Source organism: Panthera tigris, chromosome A1 (genome assembly GCF_018350195.1).
Source record: "Panthera tigris isolate Pti1 chromosome A1, P.tigris_Pti1_mat1.1, whole genome shotgun sequence".
NCBI classification, from domain to species: Eukaryota; Metazoa; Chordata; class Mammalia; order Carnivora; family Felidae; genus Panthera; species Panthera tigris.
Window position 1 is genome coordinate 10,235,550 of NC_056660.1, and position 18,696 is coordinate 10,254,245.

Genomic DNA, 18,696 nt, shown 5'->3' on the forward strand with positions numbered 1-18,696 from the left:
AGCTGGCAGTACTCCGTCCTACGCTTAAGAGTTGTAAGAGCCCAGAGCCCGTGTTAAGTGTTCTTACCACAGCATGGTAAAAACAGGTAAATGAAAAATTAGGTACTAGTGTGGTTAAGGAGGGGGAGAGGGAGCCGGGAGGCTTTCTCTGTCGACAGCCAGGTCAAGGCAGCAGCGTGTTGTGCAGGAGGTGGGCAGTGTGGGTGCCAACCTGGAAGGTCAGGTAGGGACCTGACCACAGAGGAGCTGTGTGTCCTGTTAAGGACCCAGACCTTTCTCAGGACCTCTCAGGATGCCCTCTGGGCATTTGAGAAGTGTTTCTCAGAGATCCAAGACATGGCAGTACACTCGGGAGGAGCCCGCAGTCACTGTTACTGAAAGCACCCCCCCCGGGGCAAACATGACTGGTAGGGAGAGCCATTAGGTTTAAAGCCGTCACTCTGGTTTAAAGCCGTCACTCTGGTGGTTGTGAGGAAGGCAGCTGAGCAGACCCAAGACCGGGGCAAGGAGCCTAATAATCTAAGGTCCTTGGACCCATCCAAGCTAACGTGGCCCGAAATGGGGGTGTAGACCGCTGCTGGTGCTTTGTCACAGGCAGTTTGGGAAGTGCCGGGCCGGGGGTGAGGAGTGGAGCTGGGGGGAGTGGGGGCAGTCGGGGGTGATTTGAAGCCACACCCGGGGAGTTTGGGCGAAGGCCTCAGGAGGCGTCAGGACCAGTGCCCCGCTAGGTCTGGTGTGGAGGGACGGGGCTACCATCTGAGGTGGCGGATGGGATTGGCAGGTTTGCAGGGTGCAGATGACTTCCGGTTGCTATAGATGAAGTCTCAGGTGGAGGTGTCAGCTGCCCGAGCCTGGATTTTGTTCGCTTTAAACTCAGGAGAAACCTTTGACCCGAAGGTGGTGGATTTGGAATCGGGAACGTACCCAGGTAGTAGCTGAAAGCCCGAAGGTGCTGCTTTCAGGGGAGCAGTGGGAGCCTGGGAAGAACCAGGATCTGGGGGCCTGGCAGAGTGGGAGCAGTTTCTGGGGAGACAGAAGGAGTGCGTGAAACACAGAAGGTGCGTTGTCTGATGTCAGGGAACCTGAAGGAATAGCCTTTCAAACAGCGATCAATACTACCCTGTTCCCAAGACAGAGCTTGTAAGAGAGGGTCTCAAAACGTCCATTTCACTCGGTTCGTCTTGTGCGCCTGTCCTGCCTGCGCACTTACCTCGAGGGAGGCATCCACACCCAGAGTGCTTTGCCGGCGCAGACGCTGTTGTTATTGTTATTCTTCATTGTGGTAAGAAAAAAAAATAACATAAAATTTGCCCGCAAACGTTTTTAAGTACTGTAAAGTGCATTCACGTTGTGTAACCAACTTCCAGAACTTTTGTCTTTCCAACGGAGACTTCATACCCGTTAAACAACAATTGTACATTTCCTTTTCCCTCACCTCTTGGCAACCACCTACTTCCGCTTTGTCTCTGTGAATCTGACTGCTCTATGTACCTCCTATAAGTGGCATCTTCCAGTATTTGTCTTTTTTTTTTTTTTTTTTTTACCGGCTTATTGTACTTAATGTGGTAATGTTGTCAAGAGGTTCATCCATGTTGTAGCCTGTGACAGGGCCTCCTCCCTTTTAAGTTGCAGGCTCCACGCTTGGTGCGGAGCCCGACTCGGGGCTTGACCTCACGACTGTGAGATCACGAACTGAGCCAAAATCAGGAGTCAGGTGCTCGACCGACTGAGCCCCCCGGGTGCCCCTGCCTCCTTTTTAAGGCGGAATATTATTATTGTTACTTTGACAGCCTCTCCTCCGTGTCTTCTCTGGTAACCTTGGTCTACCATGACGGCTGTTTTCATCCACGGGCACTACTTTCTGGGGTGCTCTTTTGGTATTCCGCATGGGCTCCCCCGCAGTGCCCTTTCTCCTCTCGGGCATCTGTCCTGCCTTCAGAATCTGGAGGGAGGCAAGACCTCTGTACCTCTTCTTGTCTCCCCCTGCGGCACCTAGCGTAATGCCACACACCGACAGTGTTAGGAACGGTTATTTTCACGGATACGTTTTTCTCAGCTTTTAAAGCTTAGAAAGCAGTTCCATTTCACTGAAGTATATACCTCTTCTAGCACTTTAATTTATGCTTGTGTTTTCAGTTTGCTTATACTTAATTTTTATTGTCCTTTACGTTTACAGTTTGCAGTTTAGACATGTTTAGTAGGTGCCTTCGATTGCCACTAGGTGGCAATGTTGGTTTTACGTTTAAAGACCCGTAATTAAGCAACATCATTAAGCAAACCCTTCTTTTCCAGCATTTAATTTCTGTGATAATAAATGGAGTCTAGACTAAAGCAATAAAGAAGCTTCCCTTTAATTGTAAGGTAGTCTATTTTTCTTATTCTGAAACTCTTTCCTAGGATGGAAGTCAGCTACGAATACTGAGGTAGTTTTGACAAAACTTTTAACACTTGGATTTAGTTTGCTCCTAAGATCCAGCCTTTTCGTAGCTGAAATGGCCAGAAAGATTTTAGAGTCTGCAACCGGACCTGATATTGGTTCATTTTTTCTCCTTATAGGGTTTTTTTTTTTTTTTTTTTTTTTTATGCCACGTATGTGATTAAAAGGTGAATTTTAAAGATCCAAAGACTTGTTGACAGCTAACATAGGGTCTACAGACAATACTTGGGGCAATGGCGAGCTCGCCTGATCTAGAACTACATGAACACTGAGCAATAAGGTTAAATTCAGAGAATTAAATGTTGAGATGCACAAATCACGGGGGGGGGGGGGGGGTGGGGCAAAGCCCCTTTAAGAGGCAGGTATGGTTCCCTGCTTAAAATTGATCTGGGACTTGTTCTTCGAAATTGACATATTCTTGAGAAAGAATTGACAGCTAATTCATCAGCCATGGGAGGGGAGAAAAGGAGAGTCTAAGACAGAGGTTGTCAGGACCTCCCCAGCACTGTGATGGGGAGCTTGCTCGCTCCTTCGTGGAGGGGTCAGTCCCACGGTTTGGCAGGCGTGCGCCGTGCCTCTAACTGAACAGCATGTCTGGGGCCCTCGTGTCACTTGGGATCTGGACCGTGCAGTGTTCAGGTTCCCCAGAGATTTGCCCACCATGAGCATTCACAAAAGTTGCTTGCCGAGGGAGGGATCAACAGTAAGTTTTATCATTTGAATATTTATCTGATAGCCCAAAATATCTATTCCTCCCACACTACCAGATGTCTAGAACTGCTGTTTATTCATTACTCTTGTCAGGTTGCACTTGACTGCAAAATCTGCCAAAAATTAAGGTGCAAAAATTTAATGGTTTCTGTGATTATGCATCTGCTTCTAGCTGTTCTCTTTGCTTTGGCAAGTCATTACCTGCGCCTGCTTTGCCTCAAGGGGCTAAAATGAGGTCTTATTAAAAACACAAACATTTTTCATTCATCTAAATGTGAATATAAAACCAGGAGCCTAAACTGACTTTCCGTCTGAAACTTAGTGCTGTTTGGGAGGTTGCGGCTAAAATAATTCGAGTCGTCGTGGGTTATCATTCCCGTCTCCAGTGTTGACGCTTACGATGCAGCTTATCATGGCTCTGTGGTTTATAGCTATGTGTTTCTCCTAATCGCTGAGACTGCAGACTTCACCAAGTGCTCGTCTCTGAGCAGAGTGCCGTTCTTGATTGCCGCGGAGTGAAGGGTTCGAGAAGGTACGCTAGCTCTTTGCGGCACTCACGAGGTAGATGGTACCTGTTTCGTGGTAGAAACGACTATATCATTAAGTAGGTAAGAGAAGTCCAAGATAAGCATTTAAAAATATCTGACAACTATTAATTGGACATCTGTGGTTGTATTGGGTACTTACGAATGTAACAGGACATCTCTAGACAATACGCAGGGCCCTTTCGAACGATGGTGCCCGTTTGAGGCCATCAAAGCCGTAGAGCAGTATGTAAAAAGCACACGTTAATAATGTTTTCCTTGTACACGTGAAGCCTGAGAGGACAAAGATGGAAGGTGTGTCCAGTCACGTGAGAGGAAAGTGAGAAAGGGGAAAGTGAGCCGGAGGGATGTCCGTGCAGAGCATGGAAGCTGGAACTGGAAGACAAAGACAACTTGTCAGGAAGGCTTACTTTTAGTATTATTATTTTTAAAGTGTATTTATTTTGAGAGCGAGAGAGAGGAAAAAAAAGCGTGAGTGGGGGAGAGGCAGAGAGAGAGGGAGAAAGAGAGACTCTGAAGCAGGCTCCTCACTGTCAGCGCAGAGCCCGACGTGAGGCTCCCTCCCCCCGCACCACGAGATCATGACCTGAGCCAACGTGGGACGCTTTACCCACTGAGCCTCGCTGGCGCCCCAGGAAGGCTTACTTTTAAGATGCCAGGTGGCAGCTGGGATTTTTGGAGCAGTTTGGGTGATGCGTAAAGATGTGTTCACAGGGAGACGTGTAGCGAGTGGTCTTTTTAGATTGGAAATAAAGTCAGTGAGAAGGGGGATGTGGTTGAATAGGGGGTTCCTAAATGCAGATCTGTAGATACGAGGGTACAGACTTTGAAGAAGTGCTCTTTTCTTTCCTTAGATTTTTTTTTTCCTCCCTGCATTACAGATGGAAGGATAATGTGAAGTTACCCAAAGATTGGCTCTTTAAAGAGGTGCACAGTCAAAAAGCTCGTGGAGGTGAGGCTGACAGAAACCCATACGGAGAGTCTGTGCAACAGTCTGTGAATCGGGAAGTTAATTAATCAGGAAATCTCTTAATCAGGAGACGAAACCAGTATTTCCTGTTAAATGCCTACTATGTGCATAGCATCTGTGTTGTGTGTGTGTTATGATTTGACTTCTGTTTTTTGAACCTAAGAAACTTCCTTTTTGAATGGACATTTGTGTGAAAATACTTGTGGGTGTGTGCGCGCGCACACACACACACACACACACACACACACATTTGTTACTTGAAGTGGGAACATATCCTAGCCTCTGATGAAGACACTCTGGGAGTACCTTGTGTTTATGTTTTGGTGGAGAGGCGGTCCTCTGAAAGTCGTCTTTTCCCTTCTGGGACCTGGGATCCAGGAAACCCAGGGGATCCTGGACCATGATCATTTTTACAGTAGCCTCAGAAGCCTTAGGTGTTAACACTTGCCTAAAGTTACAGAAACCAGTATTGTTCTCCAAAGGAATTTCCAAAATAAGATTAGATTGGAAACAATAAAGGACAGAATACAAAGCATCATCATGGCGTTTTTAGTAGGTTCTAGTAAAACGAAGATTCAGACACTGCTTTGAAGACTGTGAAGTGTGAGCTCAGCCACACATAGCACAGGGCAAGGGTCGTGCTTGGTTGGGGAACCACTCTGAGTGGGGAGTGGGGAAGTCAGCCCCTGTAGGGGTGAGTGCAGGAGACAGGGGAGTCCCGAGTTCTCGCGGAGACAAATATGGGCAGAAGTACAGGTACGTTATTTTTCTGTTTTTAAGGCAACCCGCAGATACAGAAAAGAAAGTTCAGAGGTGGGACACGCTTATGAGTTTTTTCTGGGGGTGGGGTGGGGGAATGTTGAAGCTGTATACGTTACATTTGGCAGATGCTGGGTTATATTTTCTGCTTTGGGACAAATGGAGCCGAAGCAGCTGCTTAGAAACCTCTCTGCTCTCCCCACCCCCAACTAAATGGCTTTCGAAAAGAACAGACCCTTCTAATTTTATTGCCTTCTTTTACCGTACAAACTTTATTTAAAACCTGGATGAATCTCAACCTGAATGAATACATGATATCTTTTCCTTGTTCGTGGAAAGTTTTGTAAGTCACTATTTTCTTTTTTCTTTTTTTAATAATTTTTTTAATGTTTATTTCCGAAGGAGAGAGAGACAGAGCATGAGTGGAGGAGGGGCAGAGAGAGACAGACAGACAGACAGACAGAATCTGAAGCAGGCTCCAGGCCCTGCCCTGTCAGCACAGAGCCTGACGCGGGGCTCGAACCCACAAACCGTGAGATCATGACCTGAGCCGAAGTCGGACGCTCAACCGACTGAGCCACCCAGGTGCCCCTGTAGGTCACTATTTTCTTGAGGAGAGTTAGTCTCTTTGGTTCATTAGTTTAGAAAAACCTCATTTCCGTGAGATAAGGCAGGAAAGCCAGAGCAAAACCTCTCATAGATCAGTGTGAGGAAGTTTGAGTACAACGGTTTTGCGTTTCCTGCTTTTAGAAATGTTTTTATTGCCCAGGAGACAGCATGAGGTCCTTCATTGAAAGGCTAGCTTTGGGAGTGTCACTGGCTACCACTAAAGTTCTCTTTTGAGGAGAGAGCGGTTGGATGCTTAATTACCTACTAAAGGTTCATTTCTTGTACTAACTGATAGGTGGTAAGACATCAGATTAATTATTAAACTGGAGACTTTATGACGTTGCCGTCGAGTAAGAATTTATTCATCCGTTCATTTACTGAATCCTCATTGAAAAGCCAGGACCTGGGCAAGACGCCCCAGGAAAAAATAGGACAGTGAGACTCACATTGCCTCAGGGACAGTTCCTGAGCAGCCATGAATTCATCGCACTGTGGAGGAGGCCATGTTGGGAGCATCTGTCTCCTTTTGACTGCGTAGCATCTGAACCCCTTCCCTGTCTTGGAAAACACTGTCCCGTGTGCATCCGGTGGGAGCCGGGGGCTTGGCCCAGCAAGAACATCAGAGGCCAGATGCTGGGTCTCCCCAGCTCAGGGGAGGGCAGCCCGTGATAGAGTGTGGCCAGTCAGTTGTGGCCACGCGGGACTGAGTCTGGAGCCAGGGGCCCACAGTCGGTCGCTTTAGAGCTCGCTGACTTGGTAGTGACGTTGGTACACAGTGGCTAGAGCTGTACGGTGGGGACCAAGTTAAGGGCCAGCACCTGCAAGTGTGTAGAGAAGGTAAGTGCTGCTTGGGGACGGGGTGCTAGAGGTGGGCGATGCCGAGCAGGGTGGCCTCTTGTGGGTGAGTTGGTGTAGACGGCAGGCCTGTGCCCCCCCCCAACCCCCACCTCCCGGAGGCTCATTCTAGTAGGGGAGACGCTGCATGTGGCCCTGTGAAGCAGCAACGGTACCACACTCCCAGAACACCGGCAAGGAGGCCCCCGGCCCCGCCTGGAAATGTCAGCGAAGGCTTTGTTGTGGCATTTGAACTGAGCCTCGAACAAACAGTGAAGAGTTTGCTAGACTCCTGCCTGCAGCAACGGGGGGGGGGGGACCCCCGTTGAGGGTGGCCGGTAATCATGGGTCTCACCAGGTGTCCGGGAAAGAGGGAATAAAAGGAAAAGGGAGCCCCTCTGGGAGCTAACGCGTGAGTTTATGTTTAGCGAGGTGGGGTTGCAGGGACTGGTGAGATCTCCGATACGATACGTGGGGCCGGGGTCTGGGTACCAGATGGAGACAAGAGTTGGGCAGCGCAGCAGTGAGCACAGCCAACTTTCCCTGAGCGCACTCTCTCTCTCAAATAAAGAAAAAGAACAGTGCTTGGTACATAGTAGTTGTGCAACAAATATTGTGAAATCAATGCTTATATTAACCATCACGTGCACAGCACGTGCCAAATGTGTGGCATGTATTAACTTCCTTGGTACCCAGGACCGTGGCTGTCCCCACACGAACGATGAGATAACAGAGTCACAGACAGGGCAAACAAGTTGCTCAAGGTTGCACGTCTCAGAGGAGCCAGAGCAAGAACCCTGATGCAAGTACCTTGGCTCTAGAAATCAGGTCCTTAAATACTCAGCTGTACTGCCTTTCGTGAATGAATGATTAGTTAACACAGATTTATTTGAGCTATAAAAATGTATTTAGTAATGTATTTCAAAGTAAAGAGTTAATAAAAATAAATTTTATAAATAACGAGGTAATATTTTTCTCTTGTGAGGAAAAGATAGCGATTAAGACAGGTACCTGGAAAAAAATATATACGTTTTTTAAATATAGGCTCAGGTTCCTGGAAGACACGTTATTACAGCATCACATATAATCTACTGGTTCATAAATGAATACCGGATTTTTAAAGACTAGTAAACCTGTCTGATATGTGTTCCAACCAGCATATCATACACCTTTATCAGCATCCTATAAGATATACCTCCTTCTCATAACAATAAACAGATGTTAATTTTCATCATAATTCGTGTGTTTGTCTAAAAGCTCAGTTCAGTGCCTAAGGGCTATATAATAGTTGGAATTTGGAAGTGCAGTTGAACTGGAATCAGTCTTAAAACAGGATTCAGTCTTTCAGAACGATTGCCTGATACTGAACAAAAGCCTTGGCTTTTGCTTTCAGATTTAGTACTTGGTCTGAATGTTGAGACCGAATTGGACCATGAACTCCTGTTCTGCTAGGTTTATACTCTGAATTAAGGTAGGGGCAAGTTACAAATATTGGGAAACAGTCCGTAGAGAAGGGAGAAGGCTGGTGGCATGAACTTAAATTTGTTGAATTCTTTCCAGACACAGGCTCGAAGAGTAAAGTGATTCAAGACCAACTTTGCCTAGTGAAGTTATTTATGATGGTTAAAGTATTGAGCTGTTTTCGTCCATGTTTAAATGTTGGTTCTTTCATACTATTCGTGTTTCTAGACATAAATTTTCGTGATTTTGCTTCCATATCAAGAATGAAGGGCCATCTCCATTCACAGATCACTGTCAGGATGTTCAGCCGTGGAATCGAACCCCTTTGCCAAACGAAGGCAATGGGTTTGTGTCAGAGCCAGGGAACGAATGGGAGCGTTGGTTTTGAAGGTGTTTGTTTGCTCTTCTTAAATGTTAGGCGCTTTAAGTGCGAACATATGCCTTGATCCAAAACGCGTTCAAAGGAAGCACTGACGGCATGTCCAGTGGGCTTTCTGACCTCAAAGCACTGGTTAGGGGACCGGTAGATGCTGGAAGCAATGGCAGACGGGTTCAATGACACGAGTAGAGTTGATATAAGCAGTTTAGGTGAACTGGGGTCAGTTTTTTCATTTTCTTTCCCTTTTCTGTCATTTGCCCACAGTAGGCCCTGTTTGTAGCCCGTTTATGCCTGCCTCTCTTATGGCATTATCTCATTTTTTTTTTTTTTTTTTAATTAAAGAGGTTATTTTGAAGTAATCTCTACACCCAACGTGGGGCTTGAACCTACAGCCCTGAGATCAAGAGTCGCACGCTCCACTGACTGAGCCAGCCAGGCACCCCTCATTGTCTCATTATTGACACAATTTTGCCTTACCTTTTAGGTTTGAAATAGTAGCATTGTTTGGTGAACAGGCATCCTTTAGGTTGACGGCAGGCAGTGCTGCACGCGTGGGTGCCTTTACTGTAGCTTTTATTCCAAATGGCTCTGCTGATGCAGCATTTTCTTATTTTCTTTCCCCTTGATATTTCACTTGAAAACTCTCGTAGTCATCCACCCAGTTACATATTAAAAAACTTGCATTGCGTATGAAAGTGCTGTAAGCTGGTGATATGGCACCTGTAAGGAGGTCTAAATCTGGTGGTGGTGTTATTTGTAACAGACAAATAGAGCATAAATTATTACAATTCCGAGTAGTCAAAACTGAGAGAAGATCATTTGGTGGAAAATTTTATTGTGACCTTTTAAATTATTTTTTCTTAAAAAAATTATTTTTTCTTAGAAGTGCTAACACACTTCTAAGATGTGTGCATCCGTATTCACACACAGGATATATGTATATGTATATATATATGTATATATATATGTATATATGTGTATATATATATATATATACACACACACACGTGCATGTACGTTGTATATAGATACACACATATACACATATGTGTGTATAAAAAACAAGAATAAAAGCTCTTGGGCCTTTTTGGGGGTTAGTGGATGAAGATTTGTTTATAATTGAAATGGTCTTGGGTTAATCAAGAGGTAAGACCAGGTTTCTTTTTTTTTTTTTTTAATATAATTTATTGACAAATTGGTTTCCATACAACGCCCCGTGCTCATCCCAACAAGTGCCCTCCTCAATGCCCATCACCTTCTCTCCCCTTCCCCACCCCCCATCAACCCTCAGTTTGTTCTCAGTATCCAAGAGTCTCTTATGGTTTGCGTCCCTCCCTCTCTGTAACTTTTTTTCCCCCCTTCCCCTCCCCCATGGTCTTCTGTTAAGTTTCTCAAGATCCACCTATGAGTGAAAATATATGGTATCTGCCTTTCTCTGTATGACTTATTTCACTTAGCATAATACCCTCCAGTTCCATCCACGTTGCTGCAAATGGCCAGATTTCATTCTTTCTCATTGCCAAGTAGTATTCCATTGTGTATATAAACCACACTTTCTTTATCCATTCGTCAGTTGATGGACATTTAGGCTCTTTCCATAATTTGGCTATTGTTGAAAGTTGCTGCTATAAACATTGGGGTACAAGTGCCCCTATGCATCAGCACTCCTGGATCCCTTGGGTCAATTCCTAGCAATGCTATTGCTGGGTCATAGGGTAGATCTATTTTTAATTTTTTGAGGAGCCTCCACAGTGTTTTCCAGAGCAGCTGCACGAGTTTGCATTCCCACCAACAGTGCAAGAGGGTTCCCGTTTCTCCACATCCTCTCCAGCATCTATAGTCTCCTGATTTGTTCATTTTAGCCACTCTGACTGGCGTGAGGTGATATCTGTGTGGTTTTGATTTGTATTTCCCTGATGAGGAGTGACATTGAGCATCTTTTCATGTGCCTGTTGGCCATCTGGATGTCTTCTTTGGAAAAGTGTCTATTCACGTCTTCTGCCCATTTCTTCACTGGATTATTTGTTTTTTTGGTGTGGAGTTTGGTGAGTTCTTTATAGATTTTGGATACTAGCCCTTTGTCCGATATGTCATCTGCAAACATCTTTTCCCATTCCATTGGTGGTCTTTTAGTTTTGTTGATTGTTTCCTTGGCAGTGCAGAAGCTTTTTATCCTCATGAGGTCCCAATAGTTCGTTTTTGCTTTTAATTCCCTTGCCTTTGGAGATGTGTCAAATAAGAGATTGCTGCGGCTGAGGTCAAAGAGGTTGTTGCCTGCTTTCTCCTCTAGAGTTTTGATGGTTTCCTGTCTCACATTCAGGTCCTTCATCCATTTTGAGTTTATTTTTGTGCGTGGTGTGAGAAAGTGGTCTAGTTTCATCCTTCTGCATGTGGCTGAGACCAGGTTTCTGAATGTCATGGTAGACATATTTTTGAGACAAGGGCATTCACACACCTTTGGAGACAGGTATCGACATAGCCCCCTAGGTTTTGGAATGTTTCTATTTGGAGGTGGGATGGGTACAGAAAGCTGGATTGCCGTTTTTGTGTTCACTGACTGAAACAGATCTGAAACCCAGGCATATGATTCAGTAAACAAAAAAGAATGGAGACAGGGATGATTATAATTCGCTAGTGTAATCCACTAGTAATCCATAGAGTTCATTTTAGAGTAGAATTTAGCTCCTTTGTGCTAAGACTTTGCCTTTTCACTTTTATTGTTGTGACAGAGGTTATTCATAAGTCTGTCTTTGCATCCTTGCTGGGAAGGTGCCCTTTTACAGCCTTTTTGTGATACCCGGTGACATCACCTATATTATTTCCCATAACCGGGAAGGATAGGACTTGTATGGAAGAATTTGGAGGTGTATTCATTTTTCCTCAAGAAATTTTTAAAACTAAACTGTGTTTTAACTCCATTAAAGGATTTTAAAAGCATCGATGTAATACTTTGGTCATCTTGACACAAATGTTTTCATTTTTCTGGTTCCTTCCTAGTCTCTGTTCATATGTGAATTTATTTTACGTATTTAGAATCATGTCTGTTTTTCCATTTAACATAAAGACGTTTCCATTGTTTCGAAGTCTTTATTATTACACTTTCAGTTGTTACACAATAGCTCATTCGCTACTTATTTTCTTATAAAGCCTTTTAAAGTATTTGCTATGTTTCTTTTCTGGCTGGTTCGTATTCACATGCTGCCATAGTTATTTGAAAGTTTTATGCAACTATTAATAATATTAGTTCTCTTCACACATGATTTCTGTTCTTATATAATCCCTCATGAATATACATGTGGTATAAATACATATAATACATATATAGCCATTTCTTAAAAGTCACTGGAAACTACTGCATAATTCATAATCAACAGCAGGAAAGCCCTGAATTTTACTGAGTAATTAACTGCTAATTCAGCCTTTCGGGTGTTTTTTTCTCTCTGACATGCCATATTGTTAGTCTGACTTAACCTTTCATTACTGTTCTTGCATTTCATATTTGTACATGAAAGTTAAAATAAATACTACATAAAATAAGTGAAGTTTTATTTGATAATTCCAAGTATTTATATTGAAAACCATTCTTTATATGAACTTAAAGGCTGGTGTGGAATCTACATTAGTGTTGTAATAGTTCCAATATTTAGGCATTTATTCTTAATAATTCTTTTCTACATAAGTCTTTTGTCTGCAACAGTTACCAGGAAATAGAATAAAACACAGAATATACTAAAGTTTGTTGGGAGGGTGGTGTTCAAGCGTATTATATAGCTGACTTTGGGCTTGTGATAACGTGAAATATATTGAATAGTGCTTTACTTCAAAGCTGACATTCATAGCCTGAATCATATTAATCTCTCTTGGTGTTTATGCATATTTAACCATAGTTGTGTCTTATTTCTGAATCTTAGTTCCTCCTATGTTTGTAAGTTTTAAAATTCTATCGTTACTATCATTGAGTACTTAAGGATTATATTTCTAGGATTTACACCCCAAACTCTTCCTTACCATGGTGTTTTAGCTTTTTTTAGGGCACTTAAATTTTTTTTTTTTTCCATGAGATAAACGGGATATTATATATACTCTTTTGTTCAGCTGAAGGGTTTTATTTTCCATCTGCTACCTGTGATGTCTACACGGTGAAATCTGTTTCTGTGCCTCTGCGTTATGCCTGGTTGCTTCTGGGCTCTTCCCTCCCGGTCGCCTTTGCGAGTCTGCAAATTTCAGGTCAGCTCCGGTACCAGTGGAGACCCTTCTTCGAGGCCCTCTGCACCGTTTTATGCCTGGATGACAGAGATTGTGTGGATCCAGCCAACATCCTTCGTTTCTAGTAGCTCCTGAAGAGAAGAAAAAAGAAAGTAGTTAGGAGAGTAAAATGTCAGGTCTCTAAAAATAACCTGCATGTAGAAATTGAGTGTTTTCTTTTTTTAATCAGAGTGATCATATCGTACTTTTATTTATTTCTTCTCTTTGATAATGTTTCTTCAGGAACTCCCAAGAGTCCTCCTTCTTCATCAGATGTCTAAGCAGGAGGGTGCATGGACCATACTTCCGTTGTTACCACAGTATGTTTAATTTGAAATGTGTGAAGTTTGACGTTTCCACCTGAACGTTCACTCCTCTTATTGAGTGTGTTTTTCCTCAGAGTCAAGAGAATTTGAACTCTGTTTTTTTATGACTACTACGTTACCCAGATTTCTTGATTCTTTTAACCGTGAATGGCTTCTATTTTTAAATATATTGCTTTCTTAAAAGATAAAATGTTGATATATTTGATAGTTACATTTGAAAATTGTCTCCCTTCTGGACTGGTGGTGTTACAGAGAGAATTTAAGAATTCTAGCTGTTTGATAAACTATTAGTATCTGGCTTTTGAAACTATACATTGAAGGAAAATATAGGGGAAAAATCTAGATTTCTTGCCATTTTGTGTCTTTCATCCTGCTTGTCAGTTTTAAACTTTATTATAAACTCATTTTATAGAAGTGATTACCATAACCTATTTCTCTTTGTCAGCTTTTCTGTAACGTATAGCAGAAATTCATCATGGATTTTCTTCTGTGAAGAAGAGACAAGAATACAAATTCCAGAACTCTTAGAAACACTCAGAAGATATGACCCATCCAAGGTGAATACAATTTCAATACCAGTATTTATCTATTGGAAGAAATGCTTAAGAGAAGATTTAATTTTAAGAGGTTTGCCAATCTAATAAAACCACTTAGTTTAAAATGAGAAAGAATGAAATAACAGTTGACTGTCTCGAAGCAGTGTTGAATCATTTCTCTTTGAGGTTTCTGTCGCTTTCAGAGGGATAGAACTTATAAGGAACCCTTTTTAAATGAAACCAATCTATTTATAGGTGTTAGCAATTTCAGAGAGTTAAAAAGCTATAACCCAGAGTTAAGAAATAAGTTTAAATTGCTTATTTCTCTTTGCCAACGATGACCACGTATTATTTTAGATGGGAGTATTTCTTGGTTGCCAACTGTGTGTCGAGCACCATGACAGCAGGGGCTAGGACAGATGTACATCCTGATGACATGGCTGGTACAGAATGACAGGGAGAAAAGCCATTAAAGAAGCAATGAAAAGGGAGATGGCTTATAGTCAGGGAAGCCTAGGGTGCTGTTAGAAGCATATAGCAGGGCATCCAGCCTAATCTGGAAGGGTCACGACAGGAGGTGAACTTTAATCTGAGTCCTGTAGGACGAGTAAGAGTTAACAGGAGAGAAAGAGAGTGTTTTAAGCAGAGGGAACAAAAGTTGCGAAGGTCTGGAGGTAACGGGGGCATCTTGTGTTAGTAGTTCAGTGCGGCTTTCCATATCCGTATCTTTCATATTGTCAGGTTTTGTTTTATTCTGGGCAGATACGACGTAGCAAGTGGATCTTGTTTATTTCTAAGTCGCTAGCACTGAGCAGAGCATTTGACACGTAATGGGTGGTCAGTGAGTATTTGTGAATGGCTGAATAACCCCGTGATGGCCGCCTTCCTGATGGCCCATGTTGCGTCCCAGGAGGATGTCCTGGAGACATGGCGAGAGTCCTCAGGTCTGCAGTTCTCTTGGAGAAGCCCGGGTTATACCCTGATCACCACGTGGAATCTTTAAACTTGGAATAAACAGAAGTGGGCCCTTGGGGTACCACTGGATGCCTGCCCCACCCCTCTTCTGGTGCCCACTCCCGAACTAAATCAGGCTTACTGAGAGTGTGGGGAAGGAAAAGTGGCTTCTTGGGTGTCTGCTTGGTTTGTTGATGTAGACGAGTGATGTTGGGCACCAGTGACCATTCTCAAACACCGGAAAGTTTGTTACCTTAACAGAACCACTGGTTTCGATGTTCTTTAAAAGCCGCAAGGGTCCATTATGGTTCCTTTTTGTGCTTTTGCTTTCTGGGAAGATACAGACATAATTGAATGAGCAGGTTGTCGGGTTAAAAAGAAAAATCCTTCGAAGGAGAAGAGAATTACGAATGCGTCTCATCCCGTCTTTTCAGATGATGCTAACCAGCATCCATGTACTTTGGCCATGTTGCGTGTAAAACATTTGTTAGGCTGCTGTGTTTCCTTCTGACTCGAGAAAAACTCCCAAATGTTTTTTAGGATATAGGAGTTTTAATCTCCTCCTAGTGTTCATTTCACCTGGAGATTATTTTTCCATTATCCATAGCTCTAATTCTGTGCAGAAGATGGTGACTCACTGTGCTTTTTAATGAAAATTGGAAGGATAAATTTAAAAGTTCAAAGCAAGTTCATGAAAAGCAAGTACAGAACAGAGGTAAAATGAGATGCTTTCCTCCTCTCTTCTGAACTCAGCCTTTAAAAAAGAAATCTAGGATGCTTTATTTCTTTTGAAACTAGCATTAGGAAATAAAGATTACATAATGTTTAAGTTAGCTCAAACCAGTGTGCTTTTTCCCCCTACCATTTGAAATTTTAGAAACAAAGCTATAAAGCCAACCTGGCTTTGCTAGTGACACAAATAAACTCTATTAAAATAATAATTATGTCGTGTGTTAGAGCATCAGCCTTTTTTTTTTTTTTTTTGGATTCTGATGTCTTTTCCCCTTCCATATCTTTGTCATTCTTATGCAAATTTATGCTGTTATACAATATTTTAAATGAGAAATTTTGATCTTTATTAAAGTAATTAATCTTTGTTAAATTGCCTTTCCAGGTGATTTCTATAAATTTCTGTGTCTTGCTGGATTCTTTTCTTTTTTTCCTTGCCGTATGCTTTTAATGTGAGCATGCATTTGCTGAAATGTCTTGACTTTTTTTTTAATAGAGGTGAAACCAGGGTGCTGGTAAAGAGTAATTCTCTGATACTTATAGAACATTCTCTGAGTTATTCTTTTACAGTTTATCTTGATTATAATTGTCTTTATTATGAAGCTATTAAGAAAATCATTAAGAAGGATAGGGGAAGTGCCCTTTCCAACAGATTCCATATTAATTTCTCCCTTAAATTAGTTTACAGTATCTCCTCCCTTTCCAAATATTGGAAAACAACCTTATATACTAGATAATAGCTGGACACTGCCATTAGGAGTTAAAACATAGAAACATGTTCTGCATAAAATTGTATTTGCAACAGGAGATTATAACAGTGAAGGGTTCGTGAGAAAGGTGCTGAAAATCTCCTGGAGTGTTTTATTTTCTTTAAACAAGCTATATCAACAGGGTAGGTTAAATGTGATGATTTTCACGTTGGGTAACATTTAGCAGTTTGATAAAGTGCTATAGTATTGATTTTTTAAAAAGGATCACGAATTTTCTATCTTAAGCTAAAGCCATTTGCCTTATAATTATCCCTCTTGCCCAGTGATGACTTAAAATCTCCATAAAGCATCGGGAAGAAGCTCATGATGTAGTTCTGTAACCTTCACACACAGTTTTGTTGATGGCTTACATGTGTTCAGTTAGGACCTGTTGCTGAATTGACTGAAACCAAGAGCCTGGGAGGTACTGGGGACACACCCATAAGCAGAAGAAACAATACCGTGTCCCTCCTGCTCTTGTTTTTCTGATAAGGAGCCGAGAGTGAGGTGGTGATGGTTGATATAGAGAAAATATGCAAAGCATTTAGGACTTAGGGTGTTTGGTTTAATTATTTTCGCTTCTTTAATAGGGTAGTTGCCTTTTGAAGCTTTCTTGGGCTTGCTCCATTCATTTAACAAAAACTGGTGAGCACTTATTACGCATTAGGTATGCTGGTGGGGATACAGCAGTGAGCAAAATGGACAGCTTCCGTGTCCACAAGGAGGGGAATAATCTTGTGGCAGGGGAGATGGGCAAGGAGCGAAAGTGCAGACAGCGTGTCAGGTGGTAATAAGAACTGCGGAGAAGAAGAAAGCAGAATGAGAGCGATACGGGATAGAATGGGGTTGGGCTGACCTATTCTGTATGGGATGTTCAGGGAATACCTTGCTGATCAGGTCACTTTTGAACAGCATATGAAGGAACCAAGGGAGTGAGCCATGCGTGGCCTGCTCCTGTGTCAGACTGCCTGCTTCATACCTCCGCTTGTCTCATCGGAATCTCAAATCCAACATGTGCAAAACTGAACTCTTAATGCCCCTTTTAAACCTCTCCCGCCTTCAGTCTCCCTCACCTCAGAAATGGCATCATGGTCCATCCAGGTGGCTCCTGTAAAAAAAAAAAAAACCTAGGACTCGTGATTGATTCCTCTGTTTCCCTCAACCCCGTGTTGGCATATTCCATTGAGTCTGCCTCCAGAATACATTTTCTTTCCTCCTCTCTCCATATTTAATACTACTTCTCTGGTCCAGGCTATCATCCTCTCTTGCCTCGACAATTATTAGGGTCTCCTCACTGGCCTCTTGGTTTCTACTCTTGCCATCCTAATAAGCTAGCATCTCAATAATCTAGCCTAATAATCCTGATAATCTCGCCTCTCATTCAGATCATACCACGCACCTGTTCAAAAGCCTCCAACTCCAGCTGAGATGGTTTCACTTGATACAGCATTTTAGGGTGGCAGTGATTTTCCTCTCTCACTGTAAAGACGTTCTATTGTCTTTCACATTCTGTTGTTTCTCTTACAAATTCAACCATATGCCTTGTTTTAGTTCCTTTAAAAGAAATGTGTCCACCCTTTTCCCCTCAAGCTACTTTTAAGATTTTCTGTATCTTTGGTTTTTTTGACCACCTGCTTCTGTGGCCTCCTCTGTACTTATCTTTATTGGTGTTTAGGGGGCTTCTTGAATCTACGGCTTGATGACTCTTGTTAGTTTTAGAAGATTCTAAGGCTGTATTCCTTCAAATGTTGACTCAGTTTCATTCTATTACCCCCCCTATTCTGGTCTTCCAATTTTTCATGGGTTTTAGACCTTCTTACTCTGTCCCATATTGCTTTTATGCTCTTTTCTGTATTGTCCTCCTTTCTTTTTCTTTTTTATACACCAATCTGGATTTTTTTTACTGACTTATTTTCCAGGTCACTAATCCTACCTTCTCTTATGTCTAATATCCTCTGAATTCCTAATTTCAGTTGCAGTGTTCAGTTTTAGAATTTCCATTTGACTTTTGTTTCTTATTCTAGCTCTTTGGTAAAATTCTTTATCTTTTCATCTATTTCCTTAAATATGTGAATACTACTTATTTTTTGATAACTGAAGAATTTGATTTATCTGTGCATCTCATTTCTCTCTGTTTTTGTTCTGGTGCTGTTTTTTTGGCACATGTGGCAGTTTTTCCCTAAATGCTAGATACCGTATGTGAAAAATTGAAGAGGCTGTGGATGATATTCCTTTCTATACGAGCAATATTTTTCCGGGTTGTAGACCGTGTTTAGGTAGGTCTATCTACAGACTGCCCTTACTCCTAGATCCCTTTCTTCCAGCAGATCCTTCACCTGAGCTTTTGGTCAGCAGTTAGGCCCTCCACTGCTGCTTTCCACTTGGTTCTTCTCTTGGTTTTTGTTTGTTTATTTGTTTTTTTTTGTTGTTGTTGTTTTTCTTTTTTTTCTTA

The 18,696-nt window shown here is 42.4% G+C and overlaps 1 protein-coding gene across 3 annotated transcripts in view; it reads left to right on the plus strand.

Moving 5' to 3' along the window:
* Positions 1–18,696, plus strand: part of B3GLCT (beta 3-glucosyltransferase) — a 118,963-nt gene that overhangs the window by 35,214 nt on the left and 65,053 nt on the right. For all 3 annotated transcript variants that reach the window (XM_042994843.1, XM_042994782.1, XM_042994727.1), the window contains exons 5-6: positions 13,194–13,270; positions 13,722–13,833. In XM_042994843.1, the coding sequence (XP_042850777.1) occupies positions 13,194–13,270; positions 13,722–13,833 (189 nt within the window). The remainder of the gene's footprint in view (positions 1–13,193; positions 13,271–13,721; positions 13,834–18,696) is intronic.